Below are 23,312 nucleotides of genomic sequence, written 5' to 3' on the forward strand. Positions count from 1 at the left end.
TGTGTGGACCAGGTGTTTACAGTGAAACATATAAGTGAACAGTATTTAGATAATTCTAAAGAGGTCTTTGTGGCATTTATGGATTTGGAAAAGGCATATGACAGGGTGGATAGGGGGGCAATGTGGCAGATGTTGCAGGTGTATGGTGTAGGAGGTAGGTTACTGAAAGCAGTGAAGAGTTTTTACGAGGATAGTGAGGCTCAAGTTAGAGTATGTAGGAAAGAGGGAAATTATTTCCCAGTAAAAGTAGGCCTTAGACAAGGATGTGTGATGTCACCGTGGTTGTTAATATATTTATAGATGGGGTTGTAAGAGAAGTAAATGCGAGGGTCTTGGCAAGAGGCGTGGAGTTAAAAGATAAAGTATCACACATAAAGTGGGAGTTGTCACAGTTGCTCTTTGCTGATGACACTGTGCTCTTGGGAGATTCTGAAGAGAAGTTGCAGAGATTGGTGGATGAATTTGGTAGGGTATGCAAAAGAAGAAAATTGAAAGTGAATACAGGAAAGAGTAAGGTTATGAGGATAACAAAAAGATTAGGTGATGAAAGATTGGATATCAGATTGGAGGAAGAGAGTATGGAGGAGGTGAATGTATTCAGATATTTGGGAGTGGACGTGTCAGCGGATGGGTCTATGAAAGATGAGGTGAATCATAGAATTGATGAGGGGAAAAGGGTGAGTGGTGCACTTAGGAGTCTGTGGAGACAAAGAACTTTGTCCTTGGAGGCAAAGAGGGGAATGTATGAGAATATAGTTTTACCAACACTCTTATATGGTTGTGAAGCATGGGTGATGAATGTTGCAGCGAGGAGAAGGCTGGAGGCAGTGGAAATGTCATGTCTGAGGGCAATGTGTGGTGTGAATATAATGCAGAGAATTCGTAGTTTGGAAGTTAGGAGGAGGTGTGGGATTACCAAAACTGTTGTCCAGAGGGCTGAAGAAGGGTTGTTGAGGTGGTTCGGACATGTAGAGAGAATGGAGCGAAACAGAATGACTTCAAGAGTGTATCAGTCTGTAGTGGAAGGAAGGCGGGGTAGGGGTCGGCCTAGGAAAGGTTGGAGGGAGGGGGTAAAGGAGGTTTTCTGTGCGAGTGGCTTGGACTTCCAGCAGGCATGCGTGAGCGTGTTTGATAGGAGTGAAAGGAGACAAATGGTTTTTAATACTTGACGTGCTGTTGGAGTGTGAGCAAAGTAACATATATGAAGGGGTTCAGGGAAACTGGCAGGCCAGACTTGAGTCCTGGAGATGGGAAGTACAGTGCCTGCACTCTGAAGGAGGGGTGTTAATGTTGCAGTTTAAAAACTGTAGTGTAAAGCACCCTTCTGGCAAGACAGTGATGGAGTGAATGATGGTGAAAGTTTTTCTTTTTCGGGCCACCCTGCCTTGGTGGGAATCGGCCAGTGTGCTAATAAAAAAAAATAAAAAGGTCACTTCAGAGCACTTTTGAAACAGTGCTTTGGTGTAGAGTTTTTTGAAGTTTGAAATGACCTGCTGGTCCATGGGCTGGATGAAAGGTGTAGTACAGTGGACCCCCGCTTAATGATCACCTCCCAATGCGACCAATTATGTAAGTGTATTTATGTAAGTGCGTTTGTATGTGTATGTTTCGGAGTTTGAAATGGACTAACCTACTTCACAATATTCCTTATGGGAACAAATTCGGTCAGTACTGGCATCTGAACATACTTCTGGAATGAAAAAATATCGTTAACCGGGGGTCCACTGTATTAGGGGGCAAGAATTTCACTGTGATGAAACTAAACTAAACTCCAACAATTGGTCTTCCAAGCCTGGAAGATGAGCAGGAGCATTGTCCATTACCAGGAGGTACTTGAGTGGCAATTGATTTTCCAGGAGGTATTTCTTCACACTCGGGTCAAACACTTCATTGACCCACTCAATGAAAATTTGCCTTGTGACCCATGCCCATGGTAACTAGCATTACCACAGAACAAGAGAGTTAGCCTATCCTTCATAAGCTTGTGTTCTGGCAGTGCCTTTTCCTCCTGCGTGATGTAGGTCCTCTTTGGCATTTCTTCCAAAAGAGTCCTATTTTATCACAATTGAAGACTTATTGGTAGAGGAATCCTTCAGCCTTTACATACTCCTTGAATTCATCAACAAATTCTTCTACCACTACCAGTGCTGCTGCTACCACTACTACCACCACTACTACTACCACCACTACTACTACCACCACTACTACTACCACTACTACTACTACTACCACCACTACTACTACTACTACTACTACTACTACTACTACTACTACTACTACTACTACTACTACTACTACTACTACTACTACTACTACTACTACTACTACTACTACTACTACCACCACCACCACTACCACTACTACTTCTACCACTACTACTACTACCACTACCACTACTACCACCACCACTACTACCACCACCACTACTACCACCACTACTACCATTACCACCACTACTACCACTACCACCCCCACTACCACCACTACTACCACTACCACCACCACTACTACCACCACTACCACCACCACTACTACCACCACTACTACCACCACCACCACTACCACCACCACCACCACTACCACCACCACTACCACCACCACTACTACCACTACCACCACTACCACTACCACCACCACCACCACCACCACCACCACCACCACCACCACCACTACCACCAATTCCCCCACCACTACCCCCACCACTACCCCCACCATTACCCCCACCACTACCCCCACCACTACCACTACTACCACCACCACCACCACCACTGCCATCACTGCCATCACCGCCACCACTAGTGCTCTTTTCCCCCCATTCTGTTTTCTGGTCTTCCAAAATGTTCCAGGATAGAATGAAATGCTGGTCTAAACAGTCCTCTCCTAAGTGCAGGTTTTTGACAAAATGTTCTGGCCTATTCTTTAGGAGTGATAATAACAGAAGAGTTCACATTCAAGGATCACAACAGTGTTATTATTGCAGCTGCAAAGAAAATGAAAGGCTGGATAACTAGATTCTTCTAAGTAAGAGAAACTATACCACCAACACAGCCTTCTGACTAGGAGGGGCTTTTAAGTCACCCTCCTCTCCTATTTCCCTTCCCAATTAAGATTTTTATTATTTAATGCAGAAAATATGACTTTTATTCAAAACTTAATGGAATGACTAAACAGTATTTTTCCTTTTCTTTTAACAGAGATACCTAGAAACAATAGAATTCTTAGAGTCCTTTGAAAAGCTGCTTGGTTCTAAAGCCAAGATAATGGCTTTTCGGGAAATGATTGAATACAAGAGTTTTATGGAACACTGGAACCTTCCAGTGTACTTCCAGATAAGGTGAGTTGCAATTTTGCCTTGAGATTCGTTAAGAAAGTGAACAAAAATACAATTAATAATGATAGAAATGCATGTACATTTAAGGGAACAGAGTATAAGTGATGCACCAAACAAAATTATGGCTTGTTTTGTTTCTGTAAAGAATGGGAATGTGAAAGATTAAGGTGACTGTTTCATTACAGGTATCAAGAAATTGGACAGGTAGCAGAATGCAGCTTATGCCAGGATGGTGATGGTCTTGCCCAGTTGGGATTTAACAGCAATGGAGACTTTATTTACGTATCTTCTCAAATTATATGGGATAGCATTTTGAAGTGTTTCTCAGCCGAGGTGTTTCTTCCACCACTCCTCCATCGTTTCTGGAAGCTCATGTTGCTTGTTCTCTCACGCTACCGTACTTGGATCATAACCACAACAGATCAACTAAAGGTACAATTATAATTTTGGGGACATTTGGGAAATTTTCATGCTAGTATATGATTACTATTTTTTTTTAAATTTTTAATGTAATAAGTCATCAAGAAATTTTAATTCAACTTAAATAAAGCTTTCCAGTGAGATTGCATACAGTTACATACTGTATTTAGAACATTTATTGATAGTCTGTTAGAGAAAATTTAATGACTTGATTGCCTTAGTTATGCAGTCCTGGATGTTTACTACTAGTGAGTGAATACAAAAGGATGAATGTGAGGTTTGTGCAGCTAAGTTAAACAGAAAGAGAGAGGTGAAGAATAAAGCCACAATACTATGGTTGCAACAATTCATCAAAAACCTGCACCTAGGAAAAGAACCTTAAAACGTTTCCGTCCGTCCTGAACTATTGTCAGGTCAAAATTGCGATAGAAAAGCAGAGAAGATATAAAGATCATATGGTATGGGGTGGGGAAGAAGGGAGTGGTAATTGGAATAGAAGTAGTAGTAACAACAGTAGTGGTAACAGTAGTAGTATTAGCAGTAGTGGTAGTAACAGTAGTGGTAATAGTAACGATAGTGGTGGAGGTAGAATTAATGGCAGAAGTAGTTGTAAAAGTAGCAGCAGTAGTAGTGGTAAGGAGGTAGTAGTAGTAGTAGAAGTACAGTGGTACCCCGAGTTTCGAACTGCTCCCAACTCGAACAATTATGTAAGTGTATTTGTGTAAGTGCGTTTGTAAGTGTATTTTTGGGGGTCTGAAACAGACTAATCTAATTGACATTATGTTCCTTATGGGAACAAATTCATTCGGTATTGACACTCAAACAGCATTCTGGAATGAAATAAGTTCGAAACTCGGGGTACCACTGTAATAGTATAGAATGTAGTAGAAGTAGAATATCATAGAATGATGGAGCAGCAGCTGCTGCTGCTGCTAGTTGCTGCTGTTGCTGCTAGTTGCTGCTGCTGCTGCTGCTGCTGCTGCTGCTGCTGCTGCTGTTGCTGCTAGCTGCTACTAGCATCTGCCACTGCTAGGTCTTGCTGCTGCTGTACTACTACTACTACAAGAGATCTACTAACTCAGGCTGGGCAGAACTAGTAATAGAGTATTATTTTATATATTAACACATCGGTCGTTTCCCACCAAGGTAGGGTGGCCTGAAAAAGAAAAATTTTCCCTATCATTCATTCCATCACTATCTTGCCAGAGGAGCACTTACACTACAGTTATAAAACTGCAACATTAACACCCTTCCTTCAGAGTGCAGGCACTGTACTTCCTGTCTCCAGGACTCAAGTCCAGCCTGCCGGTTTCCCTGAATCCCTTCATAAACATTACCCTGCTCACATTCGAACAGCACGTCAAGTTCTAAAAACCATTTGTCTCCATTCGCTCCTATCTAACATGCTCACGCATGCTTGCTGGAAGTCCAAGCCCCTCGCACAAAAAACCTCCTTTACCCCATCCCTCCAGCCTTTACTAGGCCAACCTCTACTCCGCCTTCTCTCCACTACAGATTTATACGCTTGAAGTCATTCTACTTTGTTTCATCCTCTTTACATGTTTGAACCACCTCAACAACCTCTCCTCAGCCCTCTGGATAATAGTTTTGGTAATCCTGCACCTCCTAATTTCCAAACTACGAATTCTCTGCATTATATTCACACCATGCATTGCCCTCAGACACAACATCTCCACTGCCTCCAGCCTTCTCCTTCTTGCAACATTCACCACTCATGCTTCACGCCCATATAAGAGTGTTGGTAATAGAGTAATGGGAGTGAATTACATTTCAAGGTGGTGGAGATTGAAGTGTCTCAACACTAACACCTTTCCACAAAGGGCAGAGAACTGAAGTAGGCCAGTTGACCCAAGCTAGGGAAGAAAAAGAAGCAAGAATATGTAAGAAGAGGGAATGCAAAGAGAATGCAGAAGACAGGTCAAGAGGAAAGGAGAGAACATAAAAGTCAGATGAAGTCATGAGTGTTCTGAAGATAAGAGCATTCGATAATGTATTGAAAAAGACAGGCATCTACATAAGACAGAGACAGAGAGATTGTGAACACATAAGTTAAAATGAAAAACAAAAAAAAGTTGGATCAGTATTTAGTTTAGGAGCTCTAATGAGCTTGGTAATAATACACAGTTTAGGGTGGACAATAATGTGGTTTTGCAGTGGAGATTGTTTTATGTTCTACAAACTATTACACATATAGGCATACATTTACTGGAAAATAATCTCCCTCTCTCCTACAAACCCTAACATGAGCCTTACTATCCTCATAAAAACCCTTAACTGCTTTCAGTAACCTACCACTTATTCTGTACAAGTGCAGTATTTTCCACATTACTGTTCTTTCCACCTTATATGCCTTTTCTAAATTCATGAATGCAATGAAAACTTCCTTACGTTTATCTCATTTTTTTATTAACACATCGGCCATTTCCCACCGAGGCAGGGTGACCTGATAAAGAAGAAAATCTCATCATCATTCACTCCAGCACTGTCTTGCCAGAGGCACACCTACACTACAATTCAAAAGCTGCAGCATATCTCCACCCCTCCTTCAGAGTGCAGGCACTGTATTTCCCACCAGCTTCCTTGAATCCCTTCATAAATGTTACACTGCTCACACTCCAACAGAATGTCAAGCCATAGAAACCGTTTGTCTCCACTCGTTTCTTTCTAACATGGTCACGCACGCTTGCTTGAGGTTTAAGCCCCTCACATACAAACCCTCCTTATCTCCTCCCTCCAACCTTTTCTAGGATGACCCCTACCTTGCCTTCCTGCCACTACAGAGTTACACACCCTCCAAGTCACTCTATTTCACTCCATCTTTTCTAAATGAACCACCTCATCAACCCCTTCCCTCCCCTCTGGATATTAGTTTTAGAAACCCTGCACCTTCTTCTAACTTCCAAGCTACAGATTCTCTGCATAATATTCACACTCCACATTGCCCTCAGACAAGACATTTCCACTGCCTCCAGCCTTCTTCTTGTTGCAACATTCACCACCCATGCTTCACACCTATATAAGTACCACTATATGTACTCTCATACGTTTTCCCCTTTGTTTCCATTGATAACGTTCTTTGTCTTCACAGACTCCCCAGTGCACCACTCACCTTTTTCCCTTCCTCAGTTCAGTGATTCACCTCATCTTTCATAGACCCATCTGCTGACAAGTTTACTCCCAAATATCTGAATATTCACATTCACTTCCTCCATACTTCCTCCAGTTTGATACCCAATCTTTTGTTACCTAGATTTTTTGTTATCCTCACCACCTTGCTCTTTCCTATGTTCACTTTTAATTTCCTTCTTTTATATACCCTTCCAAACTTGTCCACCAGTCTATGCAACTTCTCTTCAGAATCTCCCAAAAGCACAATGTTATTATCAGCAAAAAAGCAGCTGTAACAACTCCCACTTTGTGTTAGATTTATTATCTCTTAATCCCGCACCTCTTCCCAACACTCGAGCATTCACTTCTTTCTCAACACCATCTGTAAATATACAGGTGAGCCCTGCTTATACAGCGGGTTAGGTTCCAGGCTACCACTGTAAAGCGAATCACCCCTTTTTTTTCACAGTGGAACTCTGGATTTCATACTTAATCCATTCCAGAAGGTCAGTCTAAATCTGAAACATACGAAAAACCAAGGTAATATTTCCCATAAGAAATAATGTAAATACAATTAATCCGTTCCAGACACCCAAAATTATTAACAAAAAGTACATTTTTTAACCCTTTGACTGTTTCAGGCCCCTTTCTGAAACTGTCATTCTATGTCGCTCAGTTTTTGAAAAAAAAAAAAATTATTTTTTCTTATGAAATGATAGAGAATCTTTTCCCGATGGTAAATGATAGAGAATCTTTTCCCGATGGTAATGACACCAAAAGTTCGAAATTTGGTCGAAAACTCATGGAATTATGCTCCCGCGAAGTTAGCGGTCTAGGCAACATATGCGTATCGGCAATTTTGCCGACTTTGAGCCCTATTTTTCAGCCAATTCCATTGTTCCAGTTGACTAAACTCATAGCTATTTCTTTAGAACTCCATTTTATCTATCAGCTGAGTACAAGAAACCTCCCATTTACTAATTTGGACTACCCAATATGGTGGTCAGAAATTGGCAATTTGGCCAATTTCACGCAAACTAAAAAAGATGCCAATTTCAAAATAGGGTCCAGAATAAACAAGGTAGACATTCGTGGCACTAAAATAACATATGCTCTGTTCATTAGTCACATCTCTAGGCCCCTCTTATATTATTATTGCTTTCTATTTTGATTTTTTATTCATATAAAAAAATACAAAATTTACTGTTATGCAGACTACTGCATTATTGTAAAAATGGTATAAATAATATCAGTGCACTAGTGAAAGAATATTAGACTCCCCAGTTGACTTGTATTGGACGTGTGGTGTGATTTATTTACTCCTGAACATTGGTAAAAATCGAACATTTCCGCTACTTTGAGCTCAGTTTCAAGGTTGTTTTCATCGTCAAAGTAATGAAAATCATCTCTATTTCTGTAATATGTTTTCCATTTTATCACCTAAGACCATGAAAACGCGAATACAACGATAAATACTATACGAAAATACACCTCAAAGTTGGCATTTTATTCCAAAAAAACGATCAGAGTTTTTTTTTTTCTCATTACACAATGTGTGCTGCAGGATTTTTTTTATGTGGTGCACACTGACCACACAGACCCATTCTCTCACATGTGGGCCTACCAGCTTTCTCCCGCTTGATTTGAAGCCGCTAGAATTATTGAGTATATATACGTCAGAAACATTGGCTCGTTAGACGTATTTATACGCCGAAAATAGTCAAAGGGTTAAAGAATAACAATAAAGAATAACAATATGTGCACATTTCCTGGAATATCTCGGAAGTAAGTTACTGGCCTATTTCATGTTGTATCACCATTAACCCTTAACCCCTTCAGGGTCCAAGGCCAAAATCTGAAGTGGTGCTCCAGTGTCCAAGAAATTTTGAAAAAAAAAAAAAAATATTTTTTTTCTTACAGAATTAAAGAGCATATTTTTGTGAAGGTAATAAGACAAAAAAAAAATTCTGATCAGTACTTACCGAGATACAGTGCCAAGAAGTTTGTCCAAAATGATGTGGTGGCGGCAACATCGACGAATTCCACATACGCGCATTACTTTATTTAGCGGTTTTTGTAGTTTTTTCTTTTCTTTTCCATTTTTTTTCTATTCCTACTAACATTTGGGGCCTGAGAGACCAATACTGTATATAATGTATATATATAAACTCACTATATTGAACACAATAACCGCACTAAAGTTATTATCATATTATTGTTTACCACTGTTGTTTATTACAATAAACATGCACAAATCTTGTATAATACTAATGTTCTATAATATATTTACATATTTACAATCACTGGACATGGTTTTAGAACTGCTGGAGCTTGTGGAACTCCTTGAAACAAGGCACCATGCACAGAGGCACCTTACATTCCTCACACGTAAACCGAGTGTCTTTGCGTCTTTGTTGCCATCGCTTTGTTTGTGCACAGACAATGCATCTCTTCTGAGCAAATTTCTTCTGAGTTGAAGGAAGCTGTATTATGAAATGATCACCTTCCCTCCTCAAACGCTTGGGTATATCCTGAGGAATTCGAGGACCTTGTTGTATAGCAGGTGTTCTTACCTGGTACTTCATTATAAGTTGTCTGACAACAGACAAACAAAATTCACCATACGGTGGTCTGTTGCCAGTCTTTATTTGGTACATATTATATGCATTGAGCATTGAAATGTCCATGAGATGGAAGAAAAGTTTCATGTACCACTTGTAACTCTTACGAACACAATCAACAAAACCAATCTGCATGTCACACTTGTCAACCAAGCGCATGTTTTGTGCATAATCAATCACTGTCACTGGTTTTCGAATACGTTCATTAGTCACTCGATCAACTTTGCCACTGTCTTGCATTTCATTACGGTGAATGGTTGTCAACAATGTGACATCTCGTTTGTCATGCCACCGTAATGCCATGATGTCATTGGCAGTAAACACCTGCACGTCATCACCATGAGCACCTGCGTTGAGCCTGGGCATATGTTTACAATTAGAATGCACTGTGCCACACACATCTGTCTTGTTCACTCGCATGAAATCACTGAGTAATGGGCTTGTGTACCAGTTATCGGTATATAATGTATGCCCCTTACCAAGATAAGGTGCCATCATGTTTCTCACTACGTCACCTGAGATACCCAATAACATCTTGGTATCTTTCAATGTTTTACTTCCCGTGTATACAACAATATCCAACACCAGGCCACTGTCACAGTCACAGAGTACAAACAGTTTTATACCAAAGCGTTTCCTCTTGCTCGGTATATACTGCTTGAATGACAGTCTACCTTTGGACAAAATCAAAGACTCGTCAATTACAAGATTCTTGAATGGATAAAAGTATATGCTGAACTTTTGTTTGAGATACATGAAAACATTTCTAATCTTGTATAACCTGTCACTTCTGTCAGGCCTGGTTTTGTCAGAGAAGTGCAACATACATAACAGTAAGATAAACCTGTTCACTGGGATGATTTCACTGAAGACCCGGGTAGAAATTAGCCGATCTGTGGACCAGTATGCTTTTATATTATGCTTATAGACATGAGGCATAAGCATTATTGTTGCAAAAAGCAAATACATTTCTGCAACAGTCGTCTCTTTCCACTTGTGTAGTCTTGACTGTGGTGATATGATCGTATTTGCCATGATGTACTCAAAATACTTATTACTTTCCCTGACAATAGTTTCTATCAATGGCTGGTCAAAGAATAATTCAAAGAATTCCAGTTCATTGGCCGTGGTTCCAAGGGGACAAGTAGGTAGAATTCCACTTTGAGAGTCATCAAAGTGGTGGGGCTTGGGAACAAAATTGGGATTTTGCTGCCAATCCCAGATATGGTTTGCTGGTGGATACTGGACATCATAGGCTGGTTGTGCAGGTGGTTGTGGTTGTGGTGGGCTGGTGGCTGATACTCCGCTTTGTCCTTGAACTGAGTCAGCAGCGTGGGTCCCAGCTTGGGCTGGTGAGTCACGCATGGCGGTGCCACTACCATCACCACTACCACCATCTACTGATGCCTGTGGTTTATCCATGCCAAGTGTAGCCACATCATCCTCACTATCACTATCTAAACCTGGTGTAGGGCCACGGAATGTACTCTGGGATGTACTCCAGGATGTACTCCGTCCCCTGAGCACAGCATAGGGTACACTACCCGAGCGCATGCGGCAGCGCACATACCGACGCTTCACTGGTTTTTATGATTCCTCACTATCACTACTCGAATGATCGTCAAGCGCAATAAAATCACAATCCACGTCACTATCATCATCATTACTGAAGTCAGAGGCCTGGCCACGCGAAAATATTAGTTTTCTCTTGCGTTGAGGTACAACCGACCGTGAGTCACGAGTGCCCACACCAGAGGTAGAAGGTTGAGGATCGTCAGGGTTTTCTGCACTATTATCAATATCCTGGTCATTCCTTTCAGTCACTAACTGATCAAAGCCATAGAATTCGTCTTCATTTCCACTTCCATCAGTGTCAGAACTATCAGATAGGAAGAGGAGAGTCCCAATTTTCCGGGGAGTGAGAGCTGACTTGCGACAAGGCATGGTGAACAAGGGTAACTGAGCCAGCGTTCCCACAATGCTATCTGGGCGCCTAGATTTTTTGTTTATGGCACACACCCACCACACAGACCCGTTCTCTCACATGTAGGCCTATGAGCGCTTTCGCGCTAAATTTGACAGCGCTAGAATTTTGACGTAGATCTATGGTTTGGACACTCAACGTGAAGCCGTAGATCTATGGGACGGACCCTGAAAGGGTTAAACAGTCCAAACGTATATATACGTTCTTTCGCGTAGCGGCCCAAACGTATATACATGTTTTATTTTTCATTCATTCAAAATTGGCACTATAGGCCTGAGTTGCCTAGACATGAGAGAATGGGTATACGTACTCAGTGTGGGTGGTATGAAAAAAATTGGGGACGCCTGGGTACCACATGGTAGGTCCAGTTACATTCAGCTCCATCTTGGGTCAGCATCATGGCACATCCTCGTGATTCACTCATGCCTCGTCGTATTAACATTCTACTATTCAAGGAAAGTGATATAGATCGTGAGTTTAGTGGATTTGACACCAATAGGGCCAGTAATATTCAAGGAATTAGTGAAAATGTTGATGATAACCCAGATGACTCTCAGCCCATCACCTCTGGGGTAGCCACACCTGACCCTGGGCCAAGCATTTCTGGGGTAGCCAGTGTGGCCACAGCAGACCTTAGGCCAAGCACTTATAGGGTGGCCAGTGTGGCCATACAAGACCCTGGGCCAAGCACCTCTAGAGTGGCGAGTGTTACCCATAGGCAACTTCACAAGAGGAAACTATCATTTTCCCGGTGTTTTAGTGATAGTGAAAGTGATGTAAGTGATGATGAGATTGATTTTATACCATTTGAGGATTTGTCTAGTGATAGTGAAGTTCATTATTCACCAGTGAAGCGCACTTTTAGGCGTCGTTATCTACGTTCAGGCAGTGCGCCATATGCAATCCCCAAGGGTTGTGGCAGGTCACGATCCAAATCCCTGGCCACTGATAGTGAAAGTGATAATGAAGGCGAGTATGCGGGGATGGAGGAAGTAGTGGTGGGTGGCACGGTGCCTGGACCACATGGTGCAGTGGGTGGACAGACAAAGAACCGCCCGGCATCCCCTCAACCATGTGCTGCCTCCACTCCTGCCCCTCCTCCTGCTCCCTCTCGCCCCATGCCACAGGTCCACCCTGCACCATGTGATCATGAGTGGAACTGGACACAAAGTATATTCGTGCCACAGCCTTGTGATTTTGATGCGAGTGGAAGTGGTATCCAGCCAGAATGTCCCATAACGAATGAGTCTACAGAGTTAGACTATTTCCAGTTGTACTTTGACGAGCCTATAATGAACTTGATAGCGACCCAGACAAACAATTGTACTGATATGTCATGGACAACATAACAGAGGTTGGAGAATCGTCACGGCTGCACAGGTGGAAGGACACAACAGTGGCTGAAATGTATTTATTCTTTGCCAGTGTCATGCTTATGCCACATATCTATAAGAACAATATACGTAAGTACTGGTCCATAGACCACTTCGTCAGTATTCCAGTTTTCCGTGACCTCTTTCCCTGCAGCAGATTCACTCCATTGCACTTCTCAGACAGAAATACGCCAAACAGAAATGACCTTCTATACAAAATTCGGGAAGTGTTTATGTATTTGAAGCAGAAATTCAGTGCATACTTTTATCCCTTCAAGAACATTGTTGTTGATGAGTCCTCGATTCTGTTCAAGGGACGCCTGTCATTCAAGCAATATATACCGAGCAAACGTAATCACTTTGGTATAAAACTTTTTGTTATGTGTGACTGTGAGAGTGGTTTTGTGTTGGATGTTATTGTATACACCGGGAGACATACACTTGATGATGACAGACGGATGTTGGGCATTTCCGGTGAGGTTGTTCTCAGGATGATGGAACCATACCTTGGCAAGGGCCATACATTGTACACAGACAATTGGTATACAAGCCCTATGCTCACTGATTTCCTACGTGTGAACAATACTGATATATGTGGAACAGTGAGAAGGAATAGAAAACATATGCCAAGGTTCAGTGGAGGCAGTGTTGAAGGTACAGTGCAAGTGTTCCATGCTAATGACATCATGGCACTGACGTGGCATGACAAACGGGACGTGACATTGCTGTCAACCATCCACAGAAACAAGACGGTACAAACAAACAGACTGAGCAAGTTCAACAAAGAACCTATTCGTGGACTATACGAACAATATGCGACTAGTTGACAAGTGTGACATGACGATAGGGTTTGTTGACTGTGTGCGTAGGAGACATAAGTGGTATATAAAACTGTTTTTTCACCTTGTAGACATTGCAGTGTTCAAGGCATTCAATATGTACGAAATAAAGACTGGAAAATGACAACGTTTTGCAGAATTCTCTCTGAATGTTGTCAAACAGATAGCAAGAAAGTATGGTACCACACCTGTACCTGCCCCTCAACAGCGACCTGTCACACCACAACCTGTCCCCCAACCACAGCCAGTGGGGGAAGTGCCAGACCGAATCACTCCTAACTGTCATTATCTGGTACCAATACCACCTACCCAAAAGAAGAAGAATGCCTAGAAAAAACGTGTTGTGTGTGCTACCACCAAAAACCGACCCCAACAGTGGAAGGACACACGATTCATTTGTTACCAGTGTGGGATGGCACTCTGTATGAATCCATGCTTCATGGAGTATCATACAATCTGGGAGTTCTAGAAACATAAGTGGGACATGTAAATAATAGAATGTGATTCAGCCAGATGTGCAAAATCATTGTCAGTGTGTAAATGTGTGTTTATGACAATATGATGATAATTTTGTATTTAATATTGGTGTATAAACAACAGTTGGCATTGAAATCAGAAGATTTACTGTAAAACATAATTATCATATCATGAAAACCAAGAAAATGAAAAAAAAATGGAAGAAAACGTCTAATATGTAGAATTTCTGCAAGTGGCAGCACTCCATGTTGCCGTCAGGTGATTGCCAAGTGCCAACTTCGCAGCCTCATATCTCGGCAAGTACTGACCCTAAAAAATTTTTTTATTTTAAAACACTTAAAAAAATGTGCACTTTTTTTTTCTATAAATTTTTTTTTTTTTTTTCCAAAATATTTGGGCCGCTGCGCGAGTGAACATATATATACATATGGACCATTTAAGGGTTAATCATGAATGGTTTGAAAGGATTTTCATAGCAAACATAAAACTTAAAGTTATAATTTTAGGTGGTGACATTTTTGAAGTTTCACTAAGGGGTGATTCCTTGATTAGCGACGAATTCGTTTACCGGTGTGGTCTTAGGAACAGAACTCTGTTGGTAAGCGAGGAGAGGGTGTAACTTTAAAGCACTTGAAATTTTGGAAAGTTTTTAGACATAAGCAATAAATGCAGAGCTCATGGAGGATATACACATGGTGGTGCACAGATGCCGTAATGATTTGAAATGTCCATATTAGCGAATCGCCGCAAAGCAGGGCTCTCCTGTATTAAACAACTATGGTGACATCACACATCCTTGTGACATCACACATCCTTGTCTAAGGCCTACATTTACTGAGAAATAATCTCCCTCCTACATACTCTAACCTGTAACACACTATCTTCATAAAAACTCGTAGCTGCTTTCAGTAACTTACCACCTATTCCATATACGTACAGTGGTCCCCCAACCTACAATATTAACCCTTTCAGGGTCGGCAGGCCCTCTACTAAACTTGTTGTCAGGGTTGGAAATTTTTTGAAAAAAAAAAAAAAAAAAAATTCTTATCGAATGATAGAGAATCTTTTCCTGATTATAATGACACCAGAAGTATGAAATTTGATGGAAAACTTACGGAATTATGCTCTCACGAAGTTAACGGTCTTGACGATGTTTATGCATCGGCGATTTCGCCCACTTTGAGCCCTATTTTCAGCCAATTCCAATGTACCAGTCAACAATAATCATAACTATTTTGCTAGAACTCCACTTTTTATATCGAATGAGTACAAGAAACCACCCATTTACCGATTTCAACTATCCATTAAAGTGGTCAGAAATTTGCAATTTTGCCAATTTCACACAAATTTCAGAAGATGCCAAGTTCCGTATAGGGTCCAGAATAAACAAGACAGACATTTCCTCTGTTCATTAGTCACGTCTGTTACATTTCTTTTGCTTTCCACTTTGAATTTTTATTCTCACAAAAAATAGAAGATTACTGTTATGCAAACTACTGCATTAGTGTAGAAATGGTATAAATAATATCAGTGCACCTGTGAAAGAATATTAGACTCACCAGTTGATGTGTATTGGACGCATGGTATGTTTTGTTTGCTTTTGAACTTTTGCAAAAATCGAACATTTCTGCTACTTTGAGCTCAATTTCAAGATACTTTTCATTGTGAAACCAATCAAAATCATCTCAATTTCCATAATATGTCTTCCATTCTATAAAATGCGACCAGGAAAACTAGAATACAACCATAAATAGCATAGAAAAGTACACTGCAAAGTCGCTGTTTTAAACCAAAAACACAGTCGGAGGTTTTTTCTCATGCACTGTGTGCCGCAGGATTTTTTTTATACTGCACACACTGACCACATAGACCCATTCTTTTATATGTAGGCCTACCAGCTTTCTCTCATTAGATTTGAAGGCGCTAGAATTTATGCGTACTAGTACGCGCCCAAACCTTGGCATGCAAGCCGTATTAGTACGGCACCAATCCTGAAAGGGTTAATCCATTCCTGAGAGCCCATTGTAAGACGAAATGATTGTAGGTTGAATTAATTTTCCCCGTAAGAAATAATGGAAATCAAATTAATCCGTGCAAGACACCCAAAAGTATGAAAAAAAAAATTTTACCACATGAAATATACATTTTCTACTCTACTAAATGAACAATAAATGAGACACTTACCTTTATTGAAGATGCACAATGACTGATGAGACACTGTGTCCTGGGAGTGCCTTTTCCTCCTGAGTAATGTAGGTCCTGTTTGGCATTTTCTTCCAGAACAGGCCTTATCACACTGTGTATGCCACTACGATTCTTAAATCTTTCAGACCAACCTTTGCTGGCCTTAAATTCACCAATATGAGCACTGGTTCCAGGCATTTTTTCCTATTCACCTGGGTGTTAGACAGTCCTCGATGACACACTGACTTTTTTGGGTTATCCAGGGTGGCTAACCCTCTGGGGTTAATTATTTCTCGGTATTCTCGATAAGCCACACCAACAACGGTGCTACAGCAGCAGTAGTAGCTGACGGTGCTACAGCAGCAGCAGCAGCTGATGGTGCTACAGCAGCAGCAGCAGCTGACGGTGCTACAGCAGCAGCAGCAGCAGCAGCTGATGGTGCTACAGCAGCAGCAGCAGCTGACTGTGGTACGATAGTATTTCAGTAATATTTCTCACCCTTTTTACCACAGGGTTAGCACTAGAAGTTTTCTTTGGGCTCATGGTGGCTTATTTAGCAGTTAGAAGCACTAAAAACACTGGAATAATACAAAATATTCTGAATGTATGCTTGGGAGCGACCGCTCTGGCTTGTAAACATTGGCACACTAACTGCAGGCAGGCCAGCTGAGGCACGATCAGGCGGACAGACATGTGGACATGGTACCAGACGAATGCTGTAGGTCGAGTTGTTCAACGTACGTCGGGGTCAAATTTTTATGCTGAAAACTACTGTAGGTCGATTTTAACATAGGCTGGGGACATTGTACATCGGGGGTCCACTGTACTTGCAACATTTGCCACATTGCTTCCCAATCCACCCTATCACATGCCTTTTCCAAATCCATAAATGCAGCGAAAACCTTTTACCTTTTTCTAAATACTGCTCATATATATGCTTTGCTGTAAACACTTGGTCTACAACCTCTTACCCTTCTTGAAGCCTCCTTGTAAATTTGCAGTCCTGCTCTCCATCTTGCTTTTAATTCTTTCAGTAATAATTCTACCATACACCTTACCAGGTATACCCAACAGGCTTTTTTTTTTTTTTTTTTTTTTATTATTATTATTATCATCACACTGGCCAATTCCCACCAAGGCAGGGTGGCCCGAAAAAGAAAAACTTTCACCATCATTCCCTCCATCACTGTCTTGCCAGAAGGGTGCTTTACACTACAGTTTTTAAACGCAACATTAACACCCCTCCTTCAGAGTGCAGGCTTATTCCCCTGTAATTTCTACACACACTTTTGTTCTCTTTGCCTTTATACAGAGGAACTAGACATGCTCTCTGCCAGTCTCTTGGTACCTTCCCCTCTTTCATACATTTATTAAATAAAAGCACCAACCATTCCAGAACTATCTCCCCACTTGCTTTTGACATTTCTGTCTTGATCCCAATCAATCCCAGCTGCTTTACCCTCTCTCATTCTACCCACAGCCTCATGTGCCTTCCCCACTTTCACATCTGGCTCTTCCTTACTCCTACAAGATGTTATACCTTCCTGCCCAGTGTATGAAATCACAGCTTTCCTATCCATAACATTTAAAAATTCCTCAAAATATTCCCTCCATCTTCCTGATACCTCCAGCTCACTTCTACTTTGTAAAAACATCTCATATGCTAACTTTCCCTCTCTTACTATTTATCTAGTCACTCCACCAATTGCTCTTTTTCCCTCCCACACCCACTTTCCTATAACCACAAATTTCTGCTGAACACGCTAACACTACATTCTTAAATCTACTCTATACCTTTTCAACCTCATTCCCTATACTCTCACTAACCCATTTTTCTTCCAATAGTTGTTTATATCTTGCCCTAACCCTATATATTGTTCAATTGGTCTACACATCCCCTACCCTTCCTAAAGATTCCTTGTTCATCTGTGATCCTGTTCTCCATCATGCCCTGAATTCTTTCAGTAATAACCTTACCGTACACTTTACTAGGTATACTCAGCAAGCTTATTTCCCTTTAATTTTTACACTCTTCCTTTTTACTAAAGAACAGTGCACACACACTGCTAATTCCTAGGTACCTTTTCCTCTTTCATACATTTATTGAACAAAAGAGGGAGCTGGACAGACACCTAAAGTCAGTACCTGACCAATCGGGCTGTGGTTCTTATGCTGAATATATGCAGCTGGCAGTAACAGCCTTGTTGATCAGGCTCTTAGCCACCACAAGGCTTGGTCATGGACTGGGCCACAGGGGTGTTGACCCTTATAGCACCCTCCAGGTAGACTCCACAACTATATCCCCACCTACTTTGAACATTTCTTCATCCCATCAATCCCAGTTGCTTTACCCCATTTCATTTTACCCACTGCCTCGTGCACCTCCACCACTCGCATCTGGGTCTTACTCCCTCCTAAAGGATGTTATACTGCCCTGGCCAATGCATAAAATCACTGCCTCCCTTCAACAGTTTTTAATAGCTCCCAAAATATTCCTTCCATCTTCCCAATACCTCCAGCTTTTGCATCTGATAACTCCTTTCTTCTGTCTTGAACTGTGAAATTCATTCATTCCTTAGGCTTTCTCATCCTATTAATCTCACTGCAAAACTTTTTCTTATTCTCAGCAAAATTTATTGACAAAACCTCACTCACTCTGTCATTTGCTCTCCCTTTACACTCCCTCGCCATTCACTTAACCTCTCTTTTACTCTCCATATACAGGCATACCTCATTAACCCTTAAATGGCCCAAACATACATGTATATATACGTTCTTATGCATAGTGCCCCAAATGTATATATACGTTTTATTTTTCCTGCCTTCAAATTTGACACGATTGGCCTGATGCCTTGTCAGCATAGAATGGGTCCTAACACTCAGTGTGCGTGGTATTAAAAAAATCTGGGACCATTTAGTACCTTGTGGGAGTGCCAGTTTAAACTGAGTGCCAGCTAGAGCAAACAGTGCAGCAAACACCAAGGATTCACTGATGTAATGTCATATTAACATTCCTCTTTTAAGAGGAAAGTGATGTTAACCCCAAGTTTAGGGTCTGTCTATCTCTGTATCTCTGTCTATCTTTGCTTCCTCTGTCTGTCTATCTCTGTCTGTCTCTGTCTACCTCTGTCTATCTGTCTCTGTATCTGTTTTTGTCTGTCTCTGTATCTCTTTCAATCTCTCTCTCTTTCTATCTGTCTATCAATGTCTCACAGGTACACATAAATACAAGTATACATTGTGTAAATTATCTAGGATAACCCAAAAAATTCCAGACAGTGCTATACTCTGCATGAAGATATGAGTAAAGGTGTTGACACAGTCTTGTTTGTGTACCAGCAATAGCAAAGTGAGGGCCATGCTCATCAAATATCTCTAATCTTTTCTTATCTGCTTCCTCCTCTTCGTCCTCCTCATCGTCCTCCTCCTCGTCCTCCTCCTCGTCCTCCTCCTCGTCCTCCTCCTCGTCCTCCTCCTCGTCCTCCTCCTCGTCCTCCTCCTCGTCCTCCTCCTCGTCCTCCTCCTTGTCCTCCTCCTCGTCCTCCTCCTCGTCCTCCTCCTCGTCCTCCTCCTCGTCCTCCTCCTCGTCCTCCTCCTCGTCCTCCTCATCGTCCTCCTCCTCGTCCTCCTCCTCGTCCTCCTCATCGTTCTCCTCCTCGTCCTCCTCATCGTTCTCCTCCTCGTCTTCCTCCTCGTCCTCCTCATCGTCCTCCTCCTCGTCCTCCTCCTCGTCCTCCTCCTCGTCCTCTTCCTCGTCCTCCTCCTCGTCCTCCTCCTCGTCCTCCTCATCGTCCTCCTCCTCGTCCTCCTCCTCGTCCTCCTCATCGTTCTCCTCCTCGTCCTCCTCATCGTTCTCCTCCTCGTCCTCCTCCTCGTCCTCCTCATCGTCCTCCTCCTCGTCCTCCTCATCTTCCTCCTCCTCGTCCTCCTGCTCGTCCTCTTCCTCGTCCTCCTCCTCGTCCTCCTCCTCGTCCTCCTCCTCGTCCTCCTCCTCGTCCTCCTCCTCGTCCTCCTCCTCGTCCTCCTCATCGTCCTCCTCCTCGTCCTCCTCCTCGTCCTCCTCATCGTTCTCCTCCTCGTCCTCCTCATCGTTCTGCTCCTCGTCCTCCTCCTCGTCCTCATCGTCCTCCTCCTCGTCCTCCTCCTCGTCCTCCTCCTCGTCCTCCTCCTCGTCCTCCTCCTCGTCCTCCTCCTCGTCCTCCTCCTCGTCCTCCTCCTCGTCCTCCTCCTCGTCCTCCTCCTCGTCCTCCTCCTCGTCCTCCTCCTCGTCCTCCTCCTCGTCCTCCTCCTCGTCCTCCTCCTCGTCCTCCTCCTCGTCCTCCTCCTCGTCCTCCTCCTCGTCCTCCTCATCGTCCTCCTCCTCGTCCTCCTCCTCGTCCTCCTCATCGTTCTCTTCCTCGTCCTCCTCCTCGTTCTCCTCCTCGTCCTCCTCCTCGTCCTCCTCATCGTCCTCCTCCTCGTCCTCCTCCTCGTCCTCCTCCTCGTCCTCCTCCTCGTCCTCCTCCTCGTCCTCCTCATCGTCCTCCTCCTCGTCCTCCTGCTCGTCCTCCTCATCGTTCTCCTCCTCGTCCTCCTCATCGTTCCTCCTCCTCGTCCTCCTCCTCGTCCTCCTCATCGTCCTCCTCCTCGTCCTCCTCATCTTCCTCCTCCTCGTCCTCCTCCTCGTCCTCTTCCTCGTCCTCCTCCTCGTCCTCCTCCTCGTCCTCCTCCTCGTCCTCCTCCTCGTCCTCCTCCTCGTCCTCCTCCTCGTCCTCCTCATCGTCCTCCTCCTCGTCCTCCTCCTCGTCCTCCTCATCGTTCTCCTCCTCGTCCTCCTCATCGTTCTCCTCCTCGTCCTCCTCCTCGTCCTCCTCATCGTCCTCCTCCTCGTCCTCCTCCTCGTCCTCCTCCTCGTCCTCCTCCTCGTCCTCCTCCTCGTCCTCCTTCTCGTCCTCCTCTTCGTCCTCCTCATCGTCCTCCTCCTCGTCCTCCTCCTCGTCCTCCTCATCGTTCTCCTCCTCGTCCTCCTCATCGTTCTCCTCCTCGTCCTCCTCCTCGTCCTCCTCCTCGTCCTCCTCCTCGTCCTCCTCATCGTCCTCCTCCTCGTCCTCCTCCTCGTCCTCCTCCTCGTCCTCCTCCTCGTCCTCCTCCTCGTCCTCCTCCTCGTCCTCCTCATCGTCCTCCTCCTCGTCCTCCTCCTCGTCCTCCTCCTCGTCCTCCTCATCGTTCTCCTCCTCGTCCTCCTCCTCGTCCTCCTCATCGACCTCCTCCTCCTCGTCCTCCTCCTCGCCCTCCTCCTCGTCCTCCTCCTCCTCGTCCTCCTCCTCGTCCTCCTCGTCCTCCTCCTCGTCCTCCTCCTCGTCCTCCTCATCCTCGTCCTCCACGTCCTCGTCCCCCTTGTCCCCCTCGTCCTCCTCCTTGTCCTCCTCGTCCTCCTCCTCGTCCTCCTCCTCGTCCTCCTCCTCGTCCTCCTCCTCGTCCTCCTCCTCGTCCTCCTCCTCGTCCTCCTCCTCGTCCTCCTCCTCGTCCTCCTCCTCGTCCTCCTCCTCGTCCTCCTCCTCGTCCTCCTCCTCGTCCTCCTCCTCGTCCTCCTCCTCGTCCTCCTCCTCGTCCTCCTCCTCGTCCTCCTCCTCGTCCTCCTCCTCGTCCTCCTCCTCGTCCTCCTCCTCGTCCTCCTCGTCCTCCTCCTCGTCCTCCTCCTCGTCCTCCTCCTCGTCCTCCTCCTCGTCCTCCTCCTCGTCCTCCTCCTCGTCCTCCTCCTCGTCCTCCTCCTCGTCCTCCTCATCGTCCTCCTCCTCGTCCTCCTCCTCGTCCTCCTCCTCGTCCTCCTCATCGTCCTCCTCATCGTCCTCCTCCTTGTCCTCCTCCTCTTCCTCCTCATCCTCATCCTCCCCGTCCTCGTCCTCGCCCTTCTCATCCTCCTCCTCGTCCTCCTCATCCTCTCCCTCATCCTCGTCCTACTCCTGGTCCTCCTCCTCGTCCTCGTCCTATTCATCCTCCTTGTCCTACTCCTGGTCCTCCTCCTGGTCCTCCTCCTCGTCCTCCTCCTCGTCCTCCTCCTCGTCCTCCTCCTCGTCCTCCTCCTCGTCCTCCTCCTCGTCCTCCTCCTCGTCCTCCTCCTCGTCCTCCTCCTCGTCCTCCTCCTCGTCCTCCTCCTCGTCCTCCTCCTCGTCCTCCTCCTCGTCCTCCTCCTCGTCCTCCTCCTCGTCCTCCTCCTCGTCCTCCTCCTCGTCCTCCTCCTCGTCCTCCTCATCGTCCTCCTCCTCGTCCTCCTCCTCGTCCTCCTCCTCGTCCTCCTCCTCGTCCTCCTCCTCGTCCTCCTCCTCGTCCTCCTCCTCGTCCTCCTCCTCGTCCTCCTCCTCGTCCTCCTCGTCCTCCTCCTCGTCCTCCTCCTCGTCCTCCTCCTCGTCCTCCTCGTCCTCCTCGTCCTCCTCCTCGTCCTCCTCGTCCTCCTCCTCGTCCTCCTCCTCGTCCTCCTCCTCGTCCTCCTCCTCCTTGTCCTCCTCCTCCTTGTCCTCCTCCTCCTCGTCCTCCTCATCCTCATCATCCTCCTCCTCCTCCTCGTCCTCCTCCTCGTCCTCCTCCTCGTCCTCCTCCTCGTCCTCCTCCTCGTCCTCCTCCTCGTCCTCCTCCTCGTCCTCCTCCTCGTCCTCCTCCTCGTCCTCCTCCTCGTCCTCCTCCTCGTCCTCCTCCTCGTCCTCCTCCTCGTCCTCCTCATCGTCCTCCTCCTCGTCCTCCTCCTCGTCCTCCTCCTCGTCCTCCTCCTCGTCCTCCTCCTCGTCCTCCTCCTCGTCCTCCTCCTCGTCCTCCTCCTCGTCCTCCTCCTCGTCCTCCTCCTCGTCCTCCTCCTCGTCCTCCTCCTCGTCCTCCTCCTCGTCCTCCTCCTCGTCCTCCTCCTCGTCCTCCTCCTCGTCCTCCTCCTCGTCCTCCTCCTCGTCCTCCTCCTCGTCCTCCTCCTCGTCCTCCTCCTCGTCC

General features: G+C 44.7%; 1 protein-coding gene across 3 annotated transcripts in view; it reads left to right on the forward strand.

Moving 5' to 3' along the window:
• The window catches only part of Cog2 (conserved oligomeric Golgi complex subunit 2), a 150,157-nt gene that overhangs the window by 96,466 nt on the left and 30,379 nt on the right, over window positions 1–23,312 (forward strand). For 2 of the 3 annotated variants that reach the window (XM_070083863.1, XM_070083870.1), the window contains exons 8-9: window positions 3,195–3,334; window positions 3,517–3,763. The exons of the other annotated variant lie outside the window; for it this stretch is intronic. In XM_070083863.1, coding sequence (XP_069939964.1) covers window positions 3,195–3,334; window positions 3,517–3,763 — 387 coding nt within the window. The remainder of the gene's footprint in view (window positions 1–3,194; window positions 3,335–3,516; window positions 3,764–23,312) is intronic. 3 annotated transcript variants of the gene reach the window in all.

The sequence above is a fragment of the Cherax quadricarinatus genome, chromosome 1 (genome assembly GCF_038502225.1).
Source record: "Cherax quadricarinatus isolate ZL_2023a chromosome 1, ASM3850222v1, whole genome shotgun sequence".
Classification (NCBI taxonomy): Eukaryota; Metazoa; Arthropoda; class Malacostraca; order Decapoda; family Parastacidae; genus Cherax; species Cherax quadricarinatus.